A 26,733-nucleotide genomic window follows, 5' to 3' on the forward strand; every position below is an offset into this window, starting at 1 on the left:
GTGTAAATGCATATGCCTCCCACATCAAATTTCGGAGGACTGTGGCTCATGGAAATTATCTTTGTTTATTTTAAATGGGTATCTTCAAAGTTCCACAGCCCCACACTTTCCACTTGTCAAGCTTTTGTAAGAAAATCTCTAGATTTAAAGTGTTCTAATCACACTTGGGCCTTAAATGAGTGACAATACTAATAATTAACTTTGATACCACACATATCACAGCCACGATTAGAATCTTTATTGTACAAAGTATGTTTTCCGTGTCCCATCTTTCAATTGTGGATTTTATGCTGGTGCTTTAGATATGTACCTGCATTTGTGGTAGCTCATGCCACTTTGAGATTAATTATTAATATTACGTTGTTAATATCGTAGATAGGATTACACTCTATCAAAATGAAAGGGTACAGGTTGGTTCTATGAATCAAAAAATCAGTTTAAACTTGGCAGTGCTTATTGTTTACTGCTTTATTTTGCAGCTTCTACATTTTTGAAACAAGCCTTCGAAGGAGAATACCCTAAATTACTGAGGCTTTATAATGACTTGTGGAAGCGCCTGCAACAATATAGTCAAAATATTCAGAGGAATTTTAACACAAGTGGAACTGCTGATCTCCTTACTGAACTACAACAAATGGAAGAAGATGCACAGGACATATTCATGCAAAAAACCCAGGACTATGAGTATGTATTACGAACCCTAAGGCAATAAAATGTGAAGCTTTTCACCCTGCAAGAAAACAGGATATTTGTGAGAACTTAGTGTAATTCAAATTGTCAGAGCAGGAGAATTTTAGAGGCTTTTTTTCCCTCTTGCAGTTATTGGTTTGGTGCTATTTTAGAGCTGTAGAATTTTCACTGGTTTATACAATTGACAGTGTTGGATTGCTTCAGTTTTCAAGAGGTCCCTGACTTTGAGTTAATTTTACCTTTTTGTCTCTTTGGGTGAAAAAAAGAAGCGGAATGATGAAAATTCAGTTTTGTATGTGCAACAGTAGCTTTCTCTTAATTATACCACTATCATTGGAGCATGGTAAATGCTCAGTTTGTTATGATTCATAGTTATGTTTATAAACTGTAGGATAAATGTGATCTGAGTGGTGGATATCAGAAAGATCAAACAGAAACAGGCTCATCAAGTCTATTAGAACTTCTAGACTTACGTAAGATAAAATGAATATTTTATGTGAGATTTATATTAGCTTAAATACGTTCCTGAGCAGTCGGTGGGAGACTTAGTCACTTCAATGGAAGCAAAGTTTGTTTCACCAAACTTCTGACAATGAGGTGAAATGCTTGAGAGAGCTACTGCTTACTTTTTCCAAAAATAGAAATACTAAAGACTAAAGCTTATTAAAGGTAAGTTTAAGAAGAGTCTTTATATTTGAAGCTTTCTGTACACATAAGTACAGCAGGAGATACATTTTTATTTTTTAAATATCTGTTTTATACTTTGTATCATGTTTTTAAATATATCCCTAAGTACAAGCTGGCTAAGGAAACGTGAATATAGACAGGTCTTTTGTTGCAGTTCTGGATAACTTCTGGATATTTTGCAGCTGGTTTTGGCACTGTTTTTCTCAAGAACACCTTGAATTAGGAATTCCTTGTGGGTCTCACAGAAAGTGCTAAGAACTGTATTGAACTACACAGAATAGCTCCCTGACTTACTACATGGTTCAAGTGAAAAGCAAGGTTTTACACACTGTTAAAATCTTTTCAAATGCATAAGTTTAAAGAGCAGAAAGAAAAGCCAGGTTCAAAACTGTGACATTTGTATGGTCTGGAAAGATTCAGTGCTATAGTGTATTTTAATTTAAAATGTAATAATTCTGTCTTATACCCGCAGTCCAGAAAAGGCCTTGAAAGATTCACTGCAACAGTATGAAGCTGCTTATTTGTCAAAATCCTTATCTCGACTCTTTGACCCCATCAATCTTGTCTTCCCTCCTGGAGGTCGAAATCCTCCTTCTTCTGACGAGCTTGACAGCATCATTAAAACTATATCCAGGTATGCACATATAATACATTGCAAAATGTAATCTTCATGAGTTACAATTTTAGAAATGAGACTTCCTCATCAGTGAAAGGTTGATTACTCTTCAGTTTTGAAACTGGTTCTTAAATTGTGGGGTCCAGAACTGCACACAGTATTCAAAGTGAGGCTGGATCAAAGCTGAATACAGCAGCATAATTACCTCTTTTTTATTACTTATGATTTATTATAGATTTTTTATTCTTTTTATTTTGTTTTTATTGCATAACTGAAATTTTCATTTAGGTTTTACTGTTTAAGCTTATAAAACATCAGGAAGAGAAACTTAACATATACTGCAAATGTCTGGTGTCTTTATTGTTCTGACTGTGTCAAAGGGAAGATGATAGTTGCTTGCCTGCAATTGATAAATACCTAATGTAAATATAATGTAAACCAGCAAAATAATAGGTAAAAACTACTATTCCAGGTAACATTTGTAAAATGAGATACTTAATTACCAGGGGTGTATTTTCTCTCGTAAGGTTTTGGTAAGGACTACTCTGTTTAATACAGTCTGAAAATGATGGGCAGTATTGACTGTTGTGAATGTGTGTGTGTGTATTGTTAAAATACTGACACTGTACTTGTGACTGGGAGTTGATGCTCCGAACATGCCTGTTGTGGCTATTGATGGCTATTTTGCTCCTTGCAGAGCAGAAAGGAAAGCAACATGAAAAGAATAAAATTTGAGCTGTTTTCCAGAGTGACCTTTAGCTAATGATGTTTGGGGCCTTGTGGAGTTCTCAGAGGAGGTTATTCCTATGTCAAGGTGCCTAGAGTCTCTCCGGTCTTTGGAGAGGTTAATCTTATCCATAGCAACATGATGGCCCTTGTGCTTGTCTTTTCTTATGAATGCAGTCCCAGATGATGGAGATGGGGGGGAGGGGGCAGTCCATGAACAAGAAATACTAGAAGTAATTTAGAAGTCTTTTCCTCCTTCCGTTTGTTCTCTGTCATTCCTCTGGGGCCTCTGTTACTATAAAGGATTGCCTAAAACACAGCTTATTAGTTGTGTCAAGCTAAGGTGTCCCCTGGGTATTTCTGCGCAGCTCATGTAATTCCAGAGTTGAATGACTGTGTATTCACCTGTAATGTTTGAAGGCTGCTGCCAAAGCTTGAATGTAGTTAATTGCAGTCAATATTTTTGAATGTCTTACTAATAGTGATTTCATACTGAAGTGTCGTTCCTAAACTTTGCTCATTTTTACTAGAATAGGAACACTGCACATAAAATTCCCAAGTGACTTGTTAAATTGTAAACTGAATTACAGTGCATAGAAAGACTTGGTTGTATGTGCTACTCTCTCCAAATTGACACGCCACGTAACTTCGTGTTCATAGTTATTTCTTTATCCATTAAATACATCATTGTTGAGTTGTTAATTAAGATTTGTAATCTTTGCTTCCAGTGAGCTAAATGTGGCTGCTGTTGATCCAGACCTGAGTTTAGCTGTGGCAAAAAATGTTGCAAAGACCATTCAGCTCTATGGTGTAAAGTCGGAGCAGCTTGTAAGTAATTTTAGATTTCTAAAAAGTTTAATTTTTCAATGTCCAATGTTCTGATTTTTGTAGTTTTAGAACACAACAGTAAAACAATCTAGATAGACAAAAGCTTGGAACTGGCTTTTCATTGTGTTTGGAAACATTTTCAGTTAAATTCTGCCTTCAGATAAACACAGTCTATTGAAAAGAGTAAAACTGTCTGTATCACTTAAAATCGAATTTGCCATGTGAATTCAAAAAAATCAAAATCATTGATGTTGTTAAATGAAAATGAAACAATTCAATTCATTTTAATATTTGCCAGTGTTTGATATTCCATCAGTTACATAATATATTGCCTTTATGGTGTTAAAATCTGGACATTTTTTCCATATATTTATTATTTGCCTTATATTTAACTCACCCTTGATTTACTTACATTTGTCAAATGCTTCCAGTCATTTGCTGTGCAGTGTTATCTAATGTTAAACTGAGTAGAGGAAGGAACCCCAAAGCCTTATCCTTTGGATAACGATCCCCCAAAAGCACAGTGAATGTCATTGTCATATGCAAAAATAATTTTCACAATCAACAATTTTTCTATTAAGTCTATTGCAGAAATTTTAATGCTTTTTTATGAAGAGATGAAAATTAACTTTTGCAATATGCAGACCCACAACAAATGACTATTTGTATTTGTAAAGGAGGTTTTCATTTAAGTAACATCAGTTCTTGAAAGCAAACTCAGACTCCAGTGACAGTCATTTACTGTATGTTTCATTTCAAGAAAGGTTCTTGCTTACAATTTTTTGTAATGATTGGCTACAAAATGTTGCAGCAATTAAGTTGGTATGAGCTCTGTTTACCCCTGCGAAACCTGCTGTGCATGAATAATGTGAAAAACATTGAAATTCAGTAGTGCATACCTTGTTTACTGTGTGTGTTCTATGAACTATATTGGGAGTCTGCAAACCGGAGTATGGAAGAGCAATGCAGGTGAAACAGCCATGAAGACCATAAAGAATATTTAAAATAAAAATGTGTGTTTACATTATTCTGCTATATGTTACCAGCATAGTGCTTAAGTTGGGTCTTCCTTTAGAGACATTGAATCATAGCTCCATAATTTCAGAGTGAAATCTGCTCCTGAAAGAAATCGGGATTTTTAGTAGGTTACAAGAGTCATCATGAGTAAAAAAATGTTACACTCATGTCTGTATTTGTCATGGAGTGTAGTGTCAAATAGTGGCATTCAGCTGGGAAAAAAAAGACACCTCAGCTGTAACTGCAAAAGCACCAGGATCTATTGTGCTCATCATCTCTTGTTAAGAGTTTGAACCTGGCCAATGGCTTGGTCAGAAGTGTACATGATTTTGTTATCAGCCAGCTGGCAGATTCTTAAGAAACCCTGACAAAAATGTAAAGGATATGGAGAAATAAGCTGACAAATGTACGATTTGTGCCTTTGTATTAGCTGACCTTAAACTAAAAGAATGTAGGTGTAAAGAGGGAGTCTGAACTTGAATTTGGCAGCTGAAAATAAAACCTGAAACTTTGAAAAACTGACAGGATTAGTCAAACTGGCAGAATGATGGTGAGTGTCCTTCAGGAATATACCTGCAAATTGTGAAGCAGTATCAGCTATGTACTGCACAGCTACGTTTTCATACTTTTTTTTCTCTCCTTACTGATACACTTGTTACAAAATTAAGACCTGGGAGGGCTCAACACGGTTGCAAGGCACGGATGTGTAGTGCTATATTTGAAGTGCTAAAACATCATGCCTAGCTTCCATCTTGCCCTCCAGAAGGGCATGGCTCTCCCGCTTGTCACGTGTCATGCTAACACCAGCCCTGTGGCTATAATCTAGAACATTTTAACTTCTTTCTGTGCCTGTTTTTTGGACAGTCAGATTGAGCCTGAAGTGTGTACCAGGAGCTATGTTAGACAGCACTGTTTGAGTATGTTTTAGCGGTGTAGCCAAGAATGCAATCTTAATTCAGTCTTTTAATCCAGCCTGCAACGATAGGTTTTTAAAGTTGAGGTGGGTGACCATGTAACATTTCCGCTCAGATACTTAATTTCTGATGGCTGTTGTAGAGCAGGGCTAAAGATGGAAATGTAATTTCCTGGAGGAGCTCACAACTTAGTTCTCTTCCAAATTAAAAGTAAACAATAGAATCTCAGAGTTCTCAGTGAAGGAAGATTGTGGAGGGGTTTCATTTAAGAGTCATTAGGTTTTTATTCTTTTTTTTAATGCTGTTGTAATATTGCAGGTAGATTTGAATGGTGAAAAAATGCAATTTGTAGTCATAAAAATGTTGAGACATGCTAATGTCAGGGGTTTTATTACTCAATTTCAGAACAAAAGAAATTGCAGTTCACTGAGATGTCATTGCTGTTTCTTCAGTTAGCTTTAGCTAGGACAAATATCAAGAAAAATGTTATTCAAGACACAAAGATTTTACATGTGAATAAAAGCAGCATCTAGAAATCTGTACATGTTGTACTAAAGCAAGAACAAATAAGGAAAAATGGCCTCTTCCTGTGAATCCAAAATATGTGTTCATGTTACTTGTGACTTGGTACACTGCTGGCTTTTGGTTTTCAGCTTTCCCCACACCAAGAACTAGCTGTTGCTGTGCCTGAAATCTATTCTTGTATTAACCAGTTCAAATGATTTCAGGGAAGATATAAATAACCCTTAGTGAGCAGTAGATAGATATTTTCAGCTGTTGGGTGAAATTTCAGCTAACCATTTTCTGATGCTTGATGTGCTTTGGTGTACACCATGAAACATTCAAAATTATTGTTCTCATTTCACTCAGTGTAATTTCAGATGTTCTTACCATAGAGGTTGAAGGGATAATTATACATTGCGCTAAATTAAAAAAAAAACAATATTTCTGTTAATTTAAGAGTATTATCTTTCAGCTTCACCACACATCTTGTGCTTTGTTAGGTGGTGCTGAGGAAGGTTGCTTGGTACATTTTCTCCATTGCCATTATTATATTGTCTCTTCTTATTCACATTTTGCCTAATCATCTTCATAGTGATTACAGACACTGCAAGATTTCAGGTTAGTTACCATCTCTACATACTTCTCATTCCAGATTGGAAGAGAGATTAACAAATGTAATCATCGTGTTTTGGTTAAGAGCAAATTTTCCCTCTTCCGCATTTGCACGCTGTAATCCATTGCTTGCTTTTTAACATAACAGGGGCTTACTGAACCAGATTTTGTTCACTAGCCACTTTTTCATACAAGTGAGGTAGCCCAGACAAAAAGAACACTAAACTCTCTACTTGATTTAAGTGGTTTCCAGAGGGGTCATCCATTCCCATTTGCAAATACCTAAAGTTACCTGTCTTGATTGACACATAAAACATGTTGTTTAACTGGCCGCATAAGGAATATAGTCTCTTTCATCAAATGTTGACAATAAACACAGTGGAGGGAAGAGATTCATGAGAAACCAGTAAGCTCTGTTTCCTGAAAACAAAGAAAAGTTGAGTAATTATGCGGTTTTTTTTAGAATCCATGCTGCTTAACAAAAGACAGGAGCTCATGGATCTGCACCCTAGAGAAATTTTTACCCATTTGTATAACTGAGAGTTGAGAAGAGGTATTAAAAGAGAGCTTGCATCTCAACAACATCTTCATTTGATGCCTTTGACATGGTAGCAGTAATTGCATGGCAGAATCCTCTAGGGCAGTGGTCTCTAAACTTTCTTGGTCGTGCATACCCATCAGTATGATTTTTTTGAGCATGCACCCCCCTATTTATTTATGAATTATAAACATGTACTATTGAAGTTCTGATATTTTCTTCCTGCACCCCAGTGGATTGTCTTGCAATGTCTGTGATGCACACACCCCACTTTGAAGACCACTGCTCTAAGGTAATGCTCTGCTGTAATCTTCCATAATAAGAAGTTAACAGATTTTGGCTGTCAATTTTTGGAAAAGATGCCTGATTGATTGCAGAAGTCTTGTAAATTCATGTTTGATTTTGTTCATGTACTTTTAATCAGATTTCTCATTTATTTATATAAAAATGAAAATGATAGTCACTTGTGGATTGAAAGTGAGACAAAACTGTATTTCCCCAGTTAACTACCTATAGTTTTGTCATTTACTGAACTGAATTTTAAAGGTAATGGAAATGTGTTTTTTCTCATAAGTAAAAATCTTTTTGTTGCAACTTTGTAATCACTATGTTTTGGTTTGCCTGTTAATTAGAGCTACTTCTCTTACTGATACTTAGAATTGGATGTCTTGCAGAAAGAAGTAAGAAAACATTGAGGGTTAAACACTCTGAAAGTTTACAGAAATGCATAGTTTTGCCAAAAGGCAGAAAAATCAATTGCAAGATCCATTGTCCTCATAGAGATTGAAGATGGAAGAGCGCTTCCCAGCACAGGACTATTTCAAACAATATTTATTGTTGGGGGTTTTGTGGCATTCTTTCTGCTTTTATAGTGATGATTTTAGTTACCTGAATGTAAGTACTGTATGTTCTCTTACTTTTGTGCTATTTCTGCTCAGCTTGGCATGTGGGTGGATTGAAATACACTAACACACCCACCAAATGCACATAGATGAAATGTGTTGTGCCATGAACATGAAAATGCAGCTGTTTAGAGAATATGCAGTTTTACTGCCTTTTGAACCTGGACACCTCTACTAGTTTCTTCCATAGAGTTACAGTCATCCTGTCAAGACTGTCTTTATTAGTTGCATTCAGAGTCCCAAAGCAGTCCTTCCTGTCTTGTGGAGGTTGTCTTGCTGCCTCCTCTGACTTAAAAAGCATCACTGTAAGGGACAAAGTGGCCTGGTATCTTTTGACCAATAAACAAACAAAGTATGATTTGCAGAGGCAGATCTGTAAAAATCAATTTGCCCACTTGCTTTTCAATGGCAGGTGGGTTGATTATGCTGGCAACGTCTAGTGGATCAGATTAAAAACCATTTTTATATGTGGATATATATGTATGATATAGGCAAATGCAGACTCACTATGCTGTGCTCCCAGATGGTAGAGCACATCTTTGCTCCACTTCAAGCCAGGGTGACCAGCTCAGCCTTGGAACCTTGCTGAGTATAGCACACTCATTCAGCCTGGAGTATGAGCAGAGCAAATTCAAGTCTTCTTGAAGTACAGGCAAAGTAAGAATTTGCATGGCCGTATCATAAGAGGCAGATTTATCCTAAGGTTAGGGTCGGTAAGGCTAAAATCAATGGGAGCTGTGATTGCCTATAATTGGAGAGGTTCCTAAATATGGAATATTGTATTTTATGGAGTAATATGTTTTAGAAAAGTCTGTCTAAAGAAGGGATCTTTCCAACAGACAAGAGGCTGCAGGCAGATGATATAGTGGAGATATTTCCAACTCTCAGACTTGTAAGCAATCATGAAGAGGAAGCACTCAGAAGATGGAGAAGGAGAGTGGGTGTAATGAGGGAGGAAGGAAATAGAGATTTTGAATTTTTTTATTTTTTATTCCCTTAACTAAATGTGGTTGGACTTATGTCATACATCTCACAGAAGCTGATGAATTAAGTGGAGACCTGACATACAGGCTCTGGGCAGAGCTCTGGGAGCTACTAATCTGTCCTTTGCTGACAGCTCATGATAGACGCTTGGCTTCTCATGAGGATTTTACCCTGGGCAGTGGTTGTGGGACTTTCTGATATCAGGTTTGCCTAGTGTAAGCCACGTGGAAATTTTTAAGCACTATACAAAGAGCACAGGCCTTCCTCGCATTTTGAAGAATTCTTTCCTGACCTCCTTAAAAAAACATAAAGTAACACTTTGTGTATTATATATATTTCATAGGATCACAGAATGGTTTGGGTTGGAAGGGACCTTAAAGCTCCTTCAATTCCAACTCCCCTGCCATGGGCAGGGACACCTTCCACTAGACTAGGTTGCTCCAAGCTCCATCCAACCTGGCCTTGAACACTGCCAGGGATGGGGCAGCCACAGCTTCTCTGGGCAACCTGTGTCAGCCCCTCACCACCTTCATAGTGAAGAGCTTCTTCCTAATATCTAATCTAAATCTACACTCTTTAAACATTCAAAGTTAAAGTCCTGAAGACTCAGTAGTAGAAGTGATTCTTGAGGCTGAAGAAAAGATAGAAGTGCCTCAAAAATTAGACTCCCCACACCAAGGTTCAAATAGAAGATCTCTGGTACCAGAAATATCAAAAGGCAAAATGAGAGAGAATGTGCTATTCTGATCTCATAAGCAGTGGACCACCATACACTTGGGACACAAAGAAATCTGTATGGCTTTTCTTTGGTGAATGAGGTTTTTAGATTCTGGGTTGTTTTGAGGGGAGAAGTCAGCATCAGCTGAGATCGGTGATAGAGAGTAGTCAGCCTCTTTCTCACTATTCTGGATCTCAGTAGTATATTGAGATCTATTTGCATTTACTTAACAATACATCTGAGTTACGTAATGTTATACATGGTTTTAGAAAGTGTACCAGTCACAGAGTACTAGAGCAGTAACATCAGAAGTAATATGCAGGTACTCTGCCAAGTACAAAAAGGTTCTTGGGAAGTAACTGGGAAGCTTTGATATTGCCTGGTATTGTTTTTCAATGCAATGGTGAAACTGGATTTCAGATCTTCTAAAACAATTCTGAATATCTAATTGGATTAATGTTTAAATGCAAAGTGATTCTGATATTAAAATTCTATGATTAAAACTATTATACATTATTTCTAAACTATATTTTGATGGTTTACTGAGCTCTACTTTTCAGTAACTGGTACTAAATATTGTAACTGGTACTATGTTTTTGTAAAGTATTATCTGTCATAATGATGAGTAATGGGTACTTGACAGATTTTTAGTACATTATTGTTTAAAAAAGTAAATACCAAAAAAGGAGCATAAGAAGTAGAAAACCTTAACAATTCATTGGTATTTGAACCCTTCCATTGGAGTAAAATACTGATATATCCTGATCACTCTGTCCCCGAATGGTCTGTATTTGCTTTAAAGATAGCACATAGGTGTGGAAACTAAAACATGTAACTGTCCTCAGAACAGTAAATGTGAGTAAATAAATGAGCTTGGTCTCACCTTGTCTGAAGGCAAATTTGTATCACTGAGGCTTATTCTGAGTAGTATTGGCCTCACTTCAAGGACCAGCAAAGCACTTCTCTTCTAGCTGCAAAAAGGCTGTGTGTTGAATTGCTTCACACTGTCACCCTGCTGTTTATGCTAATGTCTGCCTCTCAGCTGAGAGTACAAGGTCAGTAAAGGTTTATGACTGACACTCAGGACTTAATTTGCCATTTTAGCTGTGAACCCTCTCAGTCTCCAACATGGGACTAGCAGTACTGTCTGTGCTAGTGAGCAGCAGGTGCCAGGGCAGTGCTGGGCACCATGGCCAGCATGTGCAGGGCAGCCTGCGTGGCAGGGCTTCTCTTCCCCGGAGCATGTGGCTGCCTGCCAGTGTCCTGCTGGGGACAGCCTCTGCAATATTGCCTCTCCTGAGCCGTGGACGGAGATTATTTGGGAGAGGAGTTGTTGGTGCATGCCACAAACTTGCTAATGACTGTCCTAACAGCTTAGCGGTACAGGTGTTCACGTGCCAGATCCAGGAGCCTTTGCCAGCCCTGTTCAGTTTACTGCTATGGGTGTAGCCAGTATGTGAATGAGACTGAACGAGAGCAACACGCAAAATCTGTTCAAGAGGAAGCTTAAAACGCTGACAGATCAGGGTGATATTTTTCTTGCATCTGGAATTTATACTTTCTTATTTCAGATGTAAATAAATCTCTGTAAGGCAAAAGTTAGGAAATGCTTCTATAGGAACATTGCTTTTGGTCTTAAGATTTTCTTAGATTGCCAGAGCTTCAAAGGATATGCTTTTCTAAACATGTTTTTCTATCTGTAATGCTTGTCAGCCGTACTTGACTTATTTTCAAATAGCATTGAAAACCTTGAAAAGAGCACAGTTGTCTGTGGTGTTGTGACTATTCAGTAACGCCAAATACTGTTGAAGGGGTGCAAGAAAACTCTTGGGTATTAACTCTTCAGGAGTTCAGCACTTCCCTTGGGTAGCCACATATTTCTTTGAGCCAACTCAGATGACATCTTTTTGGATGCCAGTGCAACCAACTCTTTCTGTAATTTAATATTCTATTTTTAGTGAACGTAATGGATGGAGATATAGGCTGAGGAGCATCTATCTATCTGTCATGTTCAGATATTTTTAGAGCACAGATCTTTGTAATGCTGATCAGCACCAAATGCATTACATAAGATTAGCATCAAAATATATACAATGGAAAGTCAGCTCTCTGCAGTTGTTCTTAAATTATTTTTAGTATTGCCCGCAAAACTTGTATGGCTCAGTGCATTATCCTACCATTGTGCTCTGTCTCTGCTCTGTAGGAATCATTTTCAAAGATGATTTTCTCTTCTCTCAGACCCCTTTTCAATCACAGGTCTCCTTCCTGAGGCTTCAAATAAGATTGTCAGTCCATGATATATGACAAGGATTTTGATAAATGCTCATTTTGCACTAGAGCTGAAACTGAGAGAAGCAATTCATCTCTCATTGTCCTTCAATCCAGTTTATATTTGAACTCGTGATTTGCAGGTGCAAGATTCCAAATTCTGCATTACTTACATCATCAGCTACTGTTGTGTTCTTTAATGCTGCTTGGGTGGCTTAATCTTTTGCAGTTACCCATAATGATCTTCTCAATTTTCCACTTCTAGTAGATATTCAGAGTTAATATCTTCTTATTAAATGTCTCTGGTCCCCTAACTAGCCATTCAGAATGGGTTGGAATAGATTATTTGGGAGATCTTTTGTGTTTAAAGAGGCAAACTGTGTGAAAAGAGCCTATGTTCTTCTCACAACTAGAAAATTTATTTTTGTCTTTCAAATTTTCTTCAAAAAGATTTTATCTTCTTATCCTTTGAGTATGGTTCAAAACTACTTTGTAATTACTGAGGTTTAAAATAGATCTCAACTTTCTGCACATCCATCCCATCATCATAATGATTTGTGATATTGTGGTAGATGAGTCTTGATATTTTTCATCATTTCTTTGTGGGTTTATGGTGCATCTGATATAGTCAATAGCAAACAGTCTGCTGTTTGGTTTTGGTGACGTAGTTTTGGAAGCATAATTCTATCATACCATGGCTTCACAGATACTCCAGGATCTCTCTTCCTGAGATTACAATTAAATGTGCTGTGATTTTGGGTTATATTTTTACTGTTTAAAAGCAACCTCTAATTAATTAATGCTTCTCGTTGCCTTGTAAACCTTGTTGCAATAAAAAGTATGCGGAAAGAAAATGCTAGAGTGCCAGGTGGAATAGGAAAATAACAATTGATTCAGCTTAAACTCTGAGGTGAGAAAGAGACATCATCTTTACAAGGAATTTTTGTAATGTCATTTATAGAAGAAAAAGTGTCTGTCATGCTTGATCAGGGGAATGAAGATTTAAATAAGCTGTTTTCGGTGGGTTATTTAGATGATGAGCAATATGAATGGCATATTTTTGTCCAGAATCTAAAAGGCAAAGTGTATTATAACTGATCCAGAGACTATATTGAAACATCTTGGTTCAATCAGTGAAAATGTTCAGAAAAGCAAGAATGCAAGGGAAAATGAGATTTAAAAGCTAAACTTATAAATAAAAAAATGATATAACAGTTGGATGAGAAGCATCAGTTCTTAGTTTTCTCTGAGTGTCATGGAGATAGGAATATTTTCTGAATCTTTCAATCTATACTTAGGATTGACTAGGAAAAGGCAGAGTGGTGGGCTTCATCGATTCTTCATCGACTGTGCCCCTGTCTGTCCAGTAGCAAGGAAAAATACCCATACTCTGTTGCAAGAAAAAAAGATGTTGCTCTAAGAGGGCTATAATTCTGGTTTCTTCTTAGAGAAATGAAAAAAAATTAAGACCTTACTTATGGATGAAAGTATTTGTTGGGTTGGCTTTAGTCGTACATATTTCTAAGGAGAAATATACCTTACACCAAGTAAAGATACTGGTTTTGTTATTTAATTTATACAAGTTTCACAAATGAAATATGCTATCGTAGCAAGAATATGGATGGAAGCTGCATCTCCTTTAGGATGTTTACTGATCTTTACTGACATAACTATGAGATTTGGGGTATCTGGATTGTTTTTTTGTCCACTAGGCTCTTACCTGACATAGCTAAATTTAGCTAGCTGAATAATTGAACAAAGTAGGGAGAACTGGGTGGAGAGGGAGAAAGAAAAGATTTCCTGGAATCAGATTCTTCCATTGAAGAGAAGAATCCTCCTGGAATTTTGGCACCAGATTTAAATTCAATCAAATCTGTGAGACCTGTGATAGTTTTGAATTGAAAAGCATGATGAATTCTCATTGTAATGATATAAAGTGAATTTCTGATTGCTCTTTTTACTATGTGATCTTATAAGAATTCATGTCTCAGATTAGGTGGTGTTATACTGAATTGTGAGCTTTCATTTGTGGGTGAATCACTATTCAGGACATCTTCCAACAATGAGATTTGTCTGACAGTTCCAGGGAAATGTATCTAGTCCTCCTGTCTAAATGTCGAATATTGTGAACTTTGGATGGAAGTATGAAATGGAATAGGTTCACAAATCATCAAGAACTATAGTGAAATGACACTTTGGGAAAGGTTTTCAGTAAATAATGGGTCTGTTACAATGGTGTAAGTTAGGTGAAGGATCGTATTTTTCTCACTTCTTTTGGAGATAATATGAATTAATTGTATTATACCAGTATGTTGAAGACGTGGTGTTACTGTCATTGAAAAACTTGTATCTATGCTATTTAAATAAGAGACCCCCAAAATATGAATTCAATATTTGGCACATTAAAAGAATTCATTAATAGGTATTTAAATAGAATACGTGGGAGGCTATTATATACTAAAATAATTTCAGAATAATTACTATTTCACTGTACTGTAATAAAAGCTAAAGATGGCAGTAGGTCTAATTTAAAAATAATAAGTCAGTTAAGGTTTTGTAATGACTTTTTTAATGGAAAGATCAGAAGAGTTTTGTTTAAACAGTCATTAGGAAGCTGGTTGTATTGGTCAGAGAGTACATAGAAATGTCTAGCTGATAAGTCACTTTAAAAAGTATTTAAACTTAAAAATGGAAAAAATCTAGAGGAGAAAGTTGCATTAAAAAATAACTTCATGAAACATTTTCTTCATTCTCGTGTTGTCTTTTGCTGGTTAGATCGTGACTCACATAACAAATGTGTGATTCTTTACTTTTTTTTTAAAGAGATACTGGCTAAACTCCAGAAAAAAAAAACCATCCAGGCATTAAAGGCTGGTTTTGAGAGTGAATGTACTTCATTTTATCTTTCTGGGAAAGTGTTTAAAAGACATCTTTAGATCTAGCATGTAATTCTGCTAACAAGTAGAAAAAGCAAGATTGCACAAACCCGCACAGTATTTTGTTATAGTGCATCATATCTAAGTTATTTCATACCAAATTAAATTCTATGATTCAGAAATAGATTAAGTTATATATATGTTGATATGGTAATGGCTTTGGAATTTTGCAGTTTTGGATCGACTCTGATTAGAGCTGGACAATGTAAAGCTCATTTATAACCTTCTGCAGGGTAGAAGTATTCTAATCCAGTTAATGCCTGGATGTGATACAAAAAAAGGCAGATGGCAATTAAATAAGTTAATTATATTTTTTATGTGTAGGTGAATATCACCCCATCATGTTGGACCCGTCTCATATGTCTTGGGGATGGATACCTGCTCTTCACTTCTGAAGGTGCATTCTCAGTAGTTGGTTGGGACCAAGAGCTATTGGGATGACATATAAAATACAATTAATCATTCAGACATTCATTTGGCAAGCATGAAAAATTCAGTACACTCTTACAGTCAGAGGTATCAGGATCAACACACATTGTCCTTGAAATCTTTCTCAGACTTGGGCTAGCTGGGTAAATCTGAGTTTGAAAAACTGTCAAATACAAGGGCCGTAGTTTTCAGAAGTTGAGAAATGGTTTTGAGTAGTTCAGGCTTAGGATTCTCTGTGATTCCTTAAAGGAACTGGATTAGGTGCTTTCTGGTAGCAGAGTTGTTTTAAAGCATCTCAGTATTTAAGGACAATGAACCATTACTTACTTTTGATTATTTGTGCAGTGCTTTTCTTCTCAGGTAATTCTAAGGTTTAGAGATTGATCTTTCCTGTTACAGAAAGACCATTTGCTGCTTTCCTTCGATTTCTTCCGATTTTGAAAATGGAAGGAAGGAAGGAAGGAAGGAAGGAAGGAAGGAAGGAAGGAAGGAAGGAAGGAAGGAAGGAAGGGAGGGAGGGACGGAAGGAAGGAAGGAAGGAAGGAAGGAAGGAAGGAAGGAAGTGAGGGAGGGAGGGAGGAAGGAAGTGAGGGAGGGAGGGAGGGAAGGAAGGAAGGAAGGAAGGGAGGGAGGGAGGGAAGGGAGGGAGGGAGGGAGGGAGGGAGGGAGGAAAGGAAGGAAGGAGGGAAGGAAGGAAGGAAGGAAGGAAGGAAGGAAGGAAGGAAGGGAGGAAGGGAGGAAGGGAGGAAGGAAGGAAAAACAGAACAGAAATACCCCTGAGGGAGCAGTTTGACAGTTGCTGTTATTCTAGCATGAACAGTGTGAGCATGACGTTCAGTCTTCTTTCTTGGTCAAGGACTTAACAGTCCCCTCATATTTTTCTTCCCAAAATAATAGTAGTATTTGGTAAAAGATTTTGACCAAAGCTTCACCATGAAGCTCCTTTTCTACAGTACAAAATTTAAAAAAATAAAAAAAAGAAAAAAGATTTTCTGGAAGCTGTAAGAATGCCCTGAGGGTGCAATATAGTGCATATATATGGGTTTATGTACATATTAGGTTATTGCCTGAACTCGCAGCTATCCTCATGTATTGAAATAATTCTTCTTGCAAATATTAGAAGTCATTCCAAATACATATATTCTTATTTATGACTTATTCTTAAATTCTTAAAGTTTAGTTGGTTTTCTTTCTTCGTTTGTTGTGGGATTTTTGTGTGTTTGTTTGGTTTTGGTGGTTTGGGTTTTTTTAAGGCAGAACATTGGTTTTATTTTATCTGCCTTAGTCAAGGACCTCATTTGCTTCAACAAATTCTTTCAAATCCTACACTTTGAACCTCTAAATTATGACTCTTCTTTTTGCAGATTGTCCTCTAAGTAGCCAATAGGTGACACAGCCAGTGGAGTTCACATTGTGAGGTATTTTTCTGCTGACAGTGTCATATTTTTACAAAAAATAGGAAACTGATTCTAATAAACATTTGTGTTGCTTAGGTGGAAAGAGATTGTAAAAGACTCCTTCTGCCATATGGAAAGCATTAAGCCTAACAGTAAATCATCCAAATTATTTGTAGCTTATGGGAGAAGTCCGAGGGCCAAACCCTATCAACTCAGAAATTCTGTAAATGGATTCTGTGCTTTTTAAGTTGTTATGATCAGGCAGGAGGCCACCTACCAGATGGATTGATTGCTTTCTGCCAGAGGTATGGCCACATCAGCTGCCTCTATTAGGAATATATTTATTCTTGCAAATGTCAGCTTGACAACTGAAGTTCAATTTGTGCTATCAAAGCACATTAGTCTTGTGATACTAGAGTTAGAGCAGCACTACTTTCGTCTTATTTTGATTTAAGATCTCTGTACTCCTAAATTATGATGCTAATTCCTGCTCTTTTGAGAGTGGGTTTGCTGAGGCTGTTTTGGAGTTCTCCAAAACTGTCAATAGGGATGCACACACCATCTCAGTTACTTAGTGTGAAACTGAGCTTTTTCACAGAATGTTTAGTCTGTGAAGGGAATGGTAACAAACCAGCACACAAATCAGTGTCTCTTCTGAGCTGCCACCTGTTGGAAGAGGGGAAGTTAGTCACTTTGAAACACTAAACAGATTATAGGAAAAGATGTATCAGTAATCTGAGCTTTTCTACAAGAAAAAGACAAACACATTTAGTGTTTTTTTTTATAACTCAAGGGAGAACTGATTTTTTGATTCACATGCCAATCTAAATTCTGCATTCACTGCTTCATGAATTTAAACCCAAAGGAATCTCATCACAGCACATGTCTCAACATGTGAGATCCAATCCATGCTGTCAAATTGTATGTCTGTACTTAGGTATTAAATAGAAAATGTAAAATCCAGATCTAGTTATTTTTCAAGACATATTTCCAAAGCAGGTCTATGCAAAGGGGTGCTGGTAGCTGATGTTGGCAACGGAGCTCATACAGATGTAACCCATTGTAAAATTGCTGCTTGCCTGGGGAATAGGGTGCCTGTGCTTTGCTGCCCATGATTGTTGTAAATAGTAGACAGGGCTTGAGGTAAAAGCAGGAACAGTTTACCCAACTAAAGTGAAGAGTGTAAGAAATCAATTGCTATACTTAAAGACAAATACAGAAAAGTGGAACAGTTACAGTCCTTGTTCTTACTGCTCACTCAGGTCTGGCTTCAGGAGGGCTTCTTCTCCTGTTTCAGTTAGCAGCCTCAAGCCAAACTAACTCCCAGAGTGACTGACAGTTCCCTAGAGATGGGATCTGGTCCCTCAGCTACGCTTTGTCTCTTGTTTCTTTCCCAAAATAGATTCTGATTTTGGATTGTCACCCCTCCTGTCCTCCCTGTTTCTGCTGAGCATGAATTCATCCATCTGGCCTTCTACATTTCTGGATGAATGTAACTGAATAAAAAGACACTACATTTTGTCTCTAGTGCCTTCATAAAAAAAAAGGCCCTTTGACTGTGTCTTTCATCTGTGGTTAGGCTTCATGCTTACTTGACTTAACCTATTTTCATAGTGCAATCCCCAGTGGGCAGGCAACAGAAGAGTTACATTACCACTGGGCTTAAATGCATAAGCTGTGTTCTGCACTGAACTTCAAAAGTACTGGCTGTATAAATGAGAGTGATGGATGTGTATCATTGATAAAACCTGGTGTGATGGAAAATAAACTAAGGGGTGATTTGTGTCTAAACTAAATGGGCCAGCATAAGCATGGTTTGCTGGAACTGGGGAGACATAATGATAGCATTTTTCTAACTGGATGCATGATTGTACAATAGATATTAGAGGTGTCAAGAATTCAGTCTGAGGCATTGAAATATTGGATTAATGATAAACTACCCAAAATCCAGGTACACGGCAGTGACAAAGTGTATATACCTGAACCTTGTTGGACAGAGTCAGTGCAGAACCTTCTTGCCTCAAGGCAAGGTCATAGAAATCATTGTGGCAGCAGCAAGAGATGGGAACCACCACCTGAGACTTCTTCTGTAGATGGTAGGGCACACCTACCAATTTAGGTACCACTTGTGCCCATGGTGGTAGGGCACCCCTACCCATTAAGTACCAGGTGTTCTCATAGCACACTCTCAGAGGAAGTGGTCTTAGGGAGCCTTGTGCTGCCCAGTTCCTACTGCTCCTTACAAGAGTCAAGTTTTCCAAGCATGTTTGTTTTGGACCAGCGATTTTATGATAAACAAACAATCAACACATCTGATTGTCAAAGTTCAGCTTGATTAATTTAAGGGAATATAATATGGCAAGCAGTTTTAGAAATTGTTTAGAAATGGTTGCTTTTAAGGCATTTTTAGACTTTGCCTCTGAAGCTGTTGTGCATTATTGCTGACTGCGAGAGTTGCTTGTTGCTGCAGAAGGATTTTGTTTGCCCTTGTTACTGGTTTTAGTTATCAGTTAAGCTTTTTTCACCAGCAGAAAAGATCCAGTCTAATGTCTAAGAAAATGTCAGAACGTCTGAGAAGAGGAAGTTGTGAAACCTTTACAATAGACTCTGAGGAACTTAAATTAAAGTGACAAGGATGTAAAATTTTGCTGTCTTACTAATGTCTTTTATGTTTACTAGTTGTAAATGTGCAAAAATCTACATGAATAGTCCATACAGTGCTTAAAAAAGGTGTGGGGAAGAAATGTTATTTGTGTCTGAGAAGACAGTCAGCTGGGTGGACAGGCTGTTTCCATGCACAACTGTTATTAGTCTGTGAAGCTGTAAGCATGAGAAACAGAATTCCTAGGACCAGTTAGGTCTGTCAAATGGAAATATCAGGAAGGAAACACAGGTGTATGTAGCTCACGTGGCTGTTCTCATCAGGAAGCAGGAAGATGCTGAGAGGATATATTTGTCAGCTAGTTTAAATATGCGTTCTGATGTCAAATAATTAAAAGATAGGTTGGAAAAGATTTTTCCCTCTGAAAGGCCTCAGAAACCTATTTATCCTGAAATAATCCCAGGGAAACGAACTGATATTGTCACCATAGTGTTGTGAATAAGTTTGAGTTCCCATCTGCTTGCAAGAACTTGTCTAAAACTTCATTATTAGCAGTGCTGGCAAATATTAGATAACTTTGCTTTCATGCTCTCTGTGGCTGTGCTGAATGGCAGTTATGGGAAGTTCAGGAATAGTTTTTCACTGATAAAGATTCATTGTTTCTCATAACTTAAAAATTCTTATCTAATGTTTGTTCTTGTGTTCTAAACAATTGTTAGTGTATATTTAATTTTAGTTTAGGAGTTTTCTGTAGGACCTACAGCTGTGTTTAAAGACACACTTCATGGAAGTCTCTTAATGACTTGTTCACTGAGTTGAATGTATTTTCACTGAGAGAATTCTGGAGCTAGGCATCTTCAGGAGTTTCCTGGAGGATAATATTGTATCTGAAATATAGATAACTAGTCAGATCTCTCTGTAAAGCCTTCTATTAATAGCTATTCTTGCTATAATATTTAGACAGACTTCTAGAATTCACGTAGCCTTTTGTCAATTCTTTGTGCTTCTGCAGCTTTCAGTGCACAAGAAAATTTCCATTTCTTTCTCAATTAGAATTTATTTTATTTTAAATTATAAACATATGCTGTGGTATCCTTATGAGACTGTTCTGTAGTTAATTGCTCTTTATGTACCAGTCTGGAACTTTGATTTCTGTGGTAATGATAAAAAATGCAGGCTTTATGGAGTCTAAATATGAAGAAATACCTTTTTTTTTTAATTTATTTTTGCTTGAAGATTCATGGATTGAACTCTTTTTAATGGTAGGATTAGCAATTTTAGTCCTTGCAGTTTTATCTTTGTGTTCATTTACAAGCCACTAATATGTACAAAGCTGTAAGCCATCTATTTAAAGAAACAGAGTTTGTAAGGATATGCTTGAATAGTTGTCAGAAGTAAGGACTGAGGGTATATAGGAAAGCATACCCTTTTCAGTTCTGCTGCTGCTAGTTTATACTACGTCCTCGGGTAGGTGACTTCACCTGACTCTTAGATTATAACATTGAAATTATGCTGGGACCAGGGATCTCTAAAAGATCTGTATCTGAGTGCTGTGGAGCTGAGACAGCAGTCTCTCATGGTTCCTGTACCTGTTGTTCAGTTTGTATTATCTGGAGCTGAAAATAATTTAAATCAAGACAAGAGTTAAATGGAAGAACAATGCTATGGAAGACCTATAGCTTTTAGCCATGGTCCAAGTTTAGTTAAGTATAATTTTGTGGTGATGCACTGTTTAAAGAGTTGGTACTGTTCTAACAACTTCTGCAATCACTGCAGCTGTCTACACAAGGAGATGCCAGCCAAGTGATTGGACCACTCACAGAGGGGCAGAGGAGGAACGTGGCTGTAGTTAATTCTCTATACAAACTGCACCAGTCAGTTCTGAAGGTAGGCTTCCTTGGTATTTCTTTTCTTGCTGTAAGGTTAACTTCTTTGATGTGTTGTATGCATATTCTCCCATTAGCTGATGAGAATTTGTTGGCCCTCTGCTTTGTGACAAATTGTTAGTGTTAGGAGTGAAAGATAAGTTTATAGAGAATAATCACGTCTCACAGCCATTGTTTTGTGAGTCTGACCAACTGGGCTCTTTATGTTTTTCCTTCTCAAGTAAGCTGTCTTTCTTCTGATAAGCCTGATAACACTTGTCCCAGCCTAAGCTTATCTTTCTCAGAAGACCCTCACTGCTTTCCCAGAGTTGTGGCCAAACTGAAAAGGGGAAGGAAAGTGTGAAATCAGGAAAAGCAGCACATCATAAATATCGCCATCCATTGTTCCTGTTACCAAAGTCTGGCCTGGCATTATTTTCAGGAATAAGCACAGTTTTGAATAATTCCAGTTTACTGGCTTAGTGATGCCAATGTTTACCGTCTCTGTAAATTAAAGTGAACAGGTACAGTGGTTATAGTGTAGTTAATTGTGTTTAAATCCTAGCCTGATTAGAAAAAAAAAAGATCATGAGTACTCTTGACTGTGAACATGTTTAAAGAATATTTAAAAATTCTGAAAAGCCTATAAAATTTGCTTGGATTTTGCAAACAGATGGTAGATCAACTTTTAAGTCTGCTTTCTCTGATGTATTTAGTAATGAACCTCATGTGCCTGAGTGTTGGAGAGAGATCTGATATGATTCAGTCTTTGATTTCAGTATTTATCTGGCTTAAAAATACTATTGTGTGGCATGTTCATAACTGTAATGAAATTGGTAGGATATTCCTTTAGATCATTCTTTGACTTTTAATTCTAATATCATAGCTGTACATAAACAGTTCTTTAGCAAGTGGTATTATAATAGTCACAATACTGAGAAAGAACAACCATTCTTTCAAATATTTGCTGTAGAGCTGCTTGTATAGTTCTCCATCAATTCTATGCTTCACAGTGGGAGAAGACACCACTAATTTTTATTCAGGTCCTGTTAACCCTTCAGCTAAATTTCAGTTGAACTCAACTGAATCATTCATTTGTGAAGGCAGAAGCAGAGCCCGTAGGAAATTTGAGTGCAAAGGCCTGATACGGCTGCCTTGAAAATTCTGTTTGTATAAAGCCTATTTGACAGTTATCTAAACCTGTGTAAACTGCTCACTACTAAAGATAACTCGGTATGCTTTAAAATAAAATTAAATATTATGGATTATAATAATTTGTTGAATGTTGACTATTAACAATTACTTTAAAATTTGTAGGTCATTACCAATCAGAGCTCATTTCCAGCAGCTGCTGAGCAAACAGTCACGACTGCCTTAAAGGTAATTGAATGTCCATATGCTGCAGGGATAGGGCTGAGCTTTGCTTTGCCTGTTAAAACAGGCACTTCTTTTCCCAGGTGTTAATTGTGTGTCAGTATATGTTAGTCACAGGTATACAGATATTTAGAAATTTGTATTTTGTTGTATCTGCAGCTACATGTATGTTGTATGTGCCAAAATCACTGCTTGAGTAGCCTGTGTATTCAAGAATATTCTTGTTATGGTCGAACTGTGAAAATGAATGTCTTTCTCTGCAGCATTCACATAGCAATAACTGGATCCTTCATCACCCGTTTACCCACCCTGACCCACACATAGGATTATGATTTATATGCTACCTGGTGCTTTTCTGGGGTGGGGGGTGATAAGGATGACCGTGCAGTCCTCTGCGGATGACAGCTATCCACATCCATCCTGCTGTGCACTACTCTGGGAGGGGTTGTGTGCAGAGGAATGAAGGGCAGCTCGAGTGTCTGGGAATGAACAGCTGAACGAAGCATGTGCATCAAAACATGTACATTTACAAATCAGGAATGCCAGATTGTTGTGCACCTTTGAAAGAAGGCTTTATATAGATGTAGTAAACAGCCTTATCTCTGTACTTTACTGGTAAAATCAATTAAAGTGAAATGTTATCTTAAGCTTTTGTCCTATCTAGCAGTTTCTAATGCGGAATAATAAAAAGCACTGTTAAAATGAGCTGTTTGGCAGGGTATTTTTGAGGTGTCAAAATTTAAATGCTTCTAATTTCTGTTTCCTTACTTCTGCCTTTTTCTTATCCTATTTTAGGCAGTCCATGATCTAATGGGTAGTGCTGTTCAGCCGTTACTGAACTCTGTAGGAGATTCAGTAGAAGCTATTATCATCACTATGCACCAGGAAGATTTTTCTGGGTAAATAGAAAGATTTTTTAAATATACCATTGCTTTAATAAGATGTCCTGCATATACATAATAGATTGTTATTGCCATAATGTCCTTGGAGCAAGAGCGCTTGTTTGTTAAGGGTAAAGAGATCCTTTATGGTCGTCAATGAACAGAGAAAGCAGAATTACACCTATCTGTTGAAACGAATTAATCAGGTGTCATCTGTCTTCTTCCCTCCTCCCTCCCCCTTTATTTTTTTCCCTAAAGTTTTACATTTGAGTTAAATTCACTTTAAATAGAAAAGTAAAGCCAAGCAGAGGTGCTTTTTGTGCTTAAAAGCCTCCTTTTGCTTTCAAAACTTATTTTTTGTGGACAGTCTTCAGAACTGTTAATATTCTCTCAAAATAAAGCATATAACTCTGTTTCAGAATTACACAAATTTTCTTTTTCTAACATATTAATGAATGCAAAATGTTTCATAGAATTTTTTCCGTTAATTGCTCAATTTAGTGCATTTGGCTGTTTACACATAGCATTTTAATTAAAATCCCCAGTATACTTCATCTGCAAAGATCTTGAGTCCTATCTTTAACTGAGCCTTCCTTCCTGAGCGTTATTTTGGTTGTTATCTCTGTTCTGACATTGCTTGGATTGTCATCAGATGTCCTGTTTCCTGTCTTGGAAATTTACAGAAAGTAGTGTATTTTCAGAGGTGTTTTAAATTTTCCTTTTTTCTTTTTTTTTCTTTCAACAGTATTTTACTCTCTCTATGTTTCTGATTCCACCCAAAAGCTAAGTTTTATTAGACACCCTGTACACTTAGGCTGCTGGGTTTGGAAGAGCTCTTTTGTCTGACTGTGATTCAGAGAAAGATAAAGATGATTGATGTCTGTTTCCCACAGCTTCGGTGCTGCTTCTATGATAATTAGATTGACTTTATAATACTGGGTTTGGAGGAATCAAGGAAACTGATTCTATACAGAGAACAAGTTTGGGATAGGCTCAACTAGTAACCTTGTGACATATGCTTGTGTTTTCTGATCCGTTATTATAAATCAGCAACTGGGACTTTTAAATCTAGGGGCTGGGTCTGAGAGTTAGGCTCCAAACTGGTGGAGGCTCTGCAAGTTGGGTAGGAGTGGGGTGATTTCCTTTATCTTCTTAAGATGGGAATGGCTGATAGATGTTTTGAGACTATAGTTTCAGAGAGAGCTATAGTGTTCTTTTTTCTCAACAGAAAGTGAGTCTCCACAATTCATGCCATGACTTCTTGGGGTAGGCAAAAGAATCAAAAAGACTCCAGTAGGTTTTGGTTGTGTTTTAAAGATGTATTTAGCTGTCCCCATTTCTTTTTTTCTTTTCTTTCTTTTTCAGATCATTATCTGGCTCAGGAAAACCAGATGTCCCTTGTTCTCTGTACATGAAAGAACTACAGGGTTTTATAGCAAGAGTCATGAGCGACTACTTCAGACATTTTGAGTGTTTTGACTTTGTCTTTGATAACACTGAAGCCATGGCTCAAAGAGCAATTGAACTTTTCATTCGCAATGCCAGTCTAATAAGGCCCCTCGGTGAAGGTGGGAAGATGCGGCTTGCAGCGGATTTTGCACAGGTACCCTCAGTACTGATTTCTGCTTTTTCTGTTGCTTCACTGTGTTCTCTGAGAAGTTACAATAATGTTGTTCATATCAAAGTATAAACAGGCAGTTGTAGAGATTGGTGCTCTCCAGTTCTAAACATCCTCTCTGATGAGATACTGTAGCCTGAGAAATGCATCCACTAAGTAATTGAAGATCCCTTGTCACCGTGAGGCACGTTCAGGGAGGTCTGACAGCTTCCTGCCAAGTGACCATTGCATTTAGATTCAGCTGTGTCTTGACATTTTATCCTGCTTGTCTGACCACTTCGGTACGTCCATCATTTGCCACCATTCATTCAATTCATTCTTTCTCTCTCTTTTAATGGAATAGTGTGTCGCTTTCTTAATCGCTTTATATATCACAGTGCCCACACTGTTTAATAGCTAACTCAGCTGCCTTGCAGCAGAGGAGACAAGCTAAAGAGATACCAATATCCTGTGGAAGAGCTGTCCTTTTGGTAATGGAAGGGCAGTTTTCTTGTGGGATTCTCTTCATGACCTGATTGACTTATCTGCGTCTCAGCTTTATCTGGCTTTTACACTGGACTAAAACACAAAACAAATTGCCAGATTAACACCCAGTCCCTGTCTGCATTATCTACTATATTCAAATATAATTTGTCAATAATAATGCTCTGTCATTAACTTGCCAAAGAATACAGGAATCCACTAGATCCGTCTAAGGGTTATTATTATCCAAGCAGGAAAAAAAAGGGAATTAGCACCAGCTGTATGCGTACTGAGTGCTGCTTTTGACTGGTAGATACTGAAGTAGGAGAGGAGGGCAAGGAGGGACTGCCGTCTCTGCTCCTGCTTTTGGCTGCTTTGTACCATTTGCTTATGAGTTACATACTCCTGAGAGTAAAGTTTTTTTATTCATTACTCAAAAGTAGCAAAGCAGCCTTTAACTACAGAAGTTAAGGGGAAGTTTTCAATTGCTTTCAGTGAGAAGGTTCCATTTCCCTTCTCTATTTTGAAGACAATGGCATAAAATTGGAGAAAAGAAAAAAGAACACTTGACTCCTCTGAAAGGAATATAGATAAGTTTTATAATTTATGCTGCAATACTAAAGCCAGTCATATAAATTTGGAAAATTTACCTTCACCTAGTTCTACAGTAAAGAGCATCTGATCTAAGCACCTATTATTATAATAATACTCATTCTGACATGGGCTGCCTTTTAAGTGAAAAATGAAGGTATGTTTTCATCCTGAGTGTAGGGGGATTTGCATGTTCTTCCCCACAGTGCTGAGTATAACTAACTCCTGAACGGACAACTGTGTGAAAATAAATGTTCTGATTTCTCTTCTTTTGTACTGTAGAATTAAAAAAAAAAAAAAGGTAAAAGGCTTTGAATTAATTCTTGTCTCCTGCCTTCAACTGTTGCTGCATCAGGCGGGCTGCCTTGTGGTTTTCTCATCTTCACATTGCACCATATTTTTGGCCTGGTTTTGGGGTTAAGACAAGAACAGTATGGGTCCAACCAGCCTCATACAGCCACATCAACGCTCACTTGTGCTTTTGAGTGTCTCTGCACAGTGCTTCTTAGGGCATCCCAGGCTGCACAGTGTCCAGAATGGCCTGGGCACTACACCCTGTTGCTTGGCATAACAG

At 37.4% G+C, this 26,733-nt stretch overlaps 1 protein-coding gene across 1 annotated transcript in view; it reads left to right on the forward strand.

The window, feature by feature from the left end:
• COG5 (component of oligomeric golgi complex 5) overlaps positions 1 to 26,733 on the forward strand; it is a 193,023-nt gene that overhangs the window by 146,793 nt on the left and 19,497 nt on the right. Inside the window, exons 12-18 of the mRNA XM_034063396.1 lie at positions 480 to 684; positions 1,850 to 2,011; positions 3,448 to 3,547; positions 21,145 to 21,255; positions 22,551 to 22,613; positions 23,403 to 23,506; positions 24,854 to 25,091. Coding sequence (XP_033919287.1) covers positions 480 to 684; positions 1,850 to 2,011; positions 3,448 to 3,547; positions 21,145 to 21,255; positions 22,551 to 22,613; positions 23,403 to 23,506; positions 24,854 to 25,091 — 983 coding nt within the window. The remainder of the gene's footprint in view (positions 1 to 479; positions 685 to 1,849; positions 2,012 to 3,447; positions 3,548 to 21,144; positions 21,256 to 22,550; positions 22,614 to 23,402; positions 23,507 to 24,853; positions 25,092 to 26,733) is intronic.

The sequence above is a fragment of the Melopsittacus undulatus genome, chromosome 5, assembly GCF_012275295.1.
Source record: "Melopsittacus undulatus isolate bMelUnd1 chromosome 5, bMelUnd1.mat.Z, whole genome shotgun sequence".
Lineage (NCBI taxonomy): Eukaryota > Metazoa > Chordata > Aves > Psittaciformes > Psittaculidae > Melopsittacus > Melopsittacus undulatus.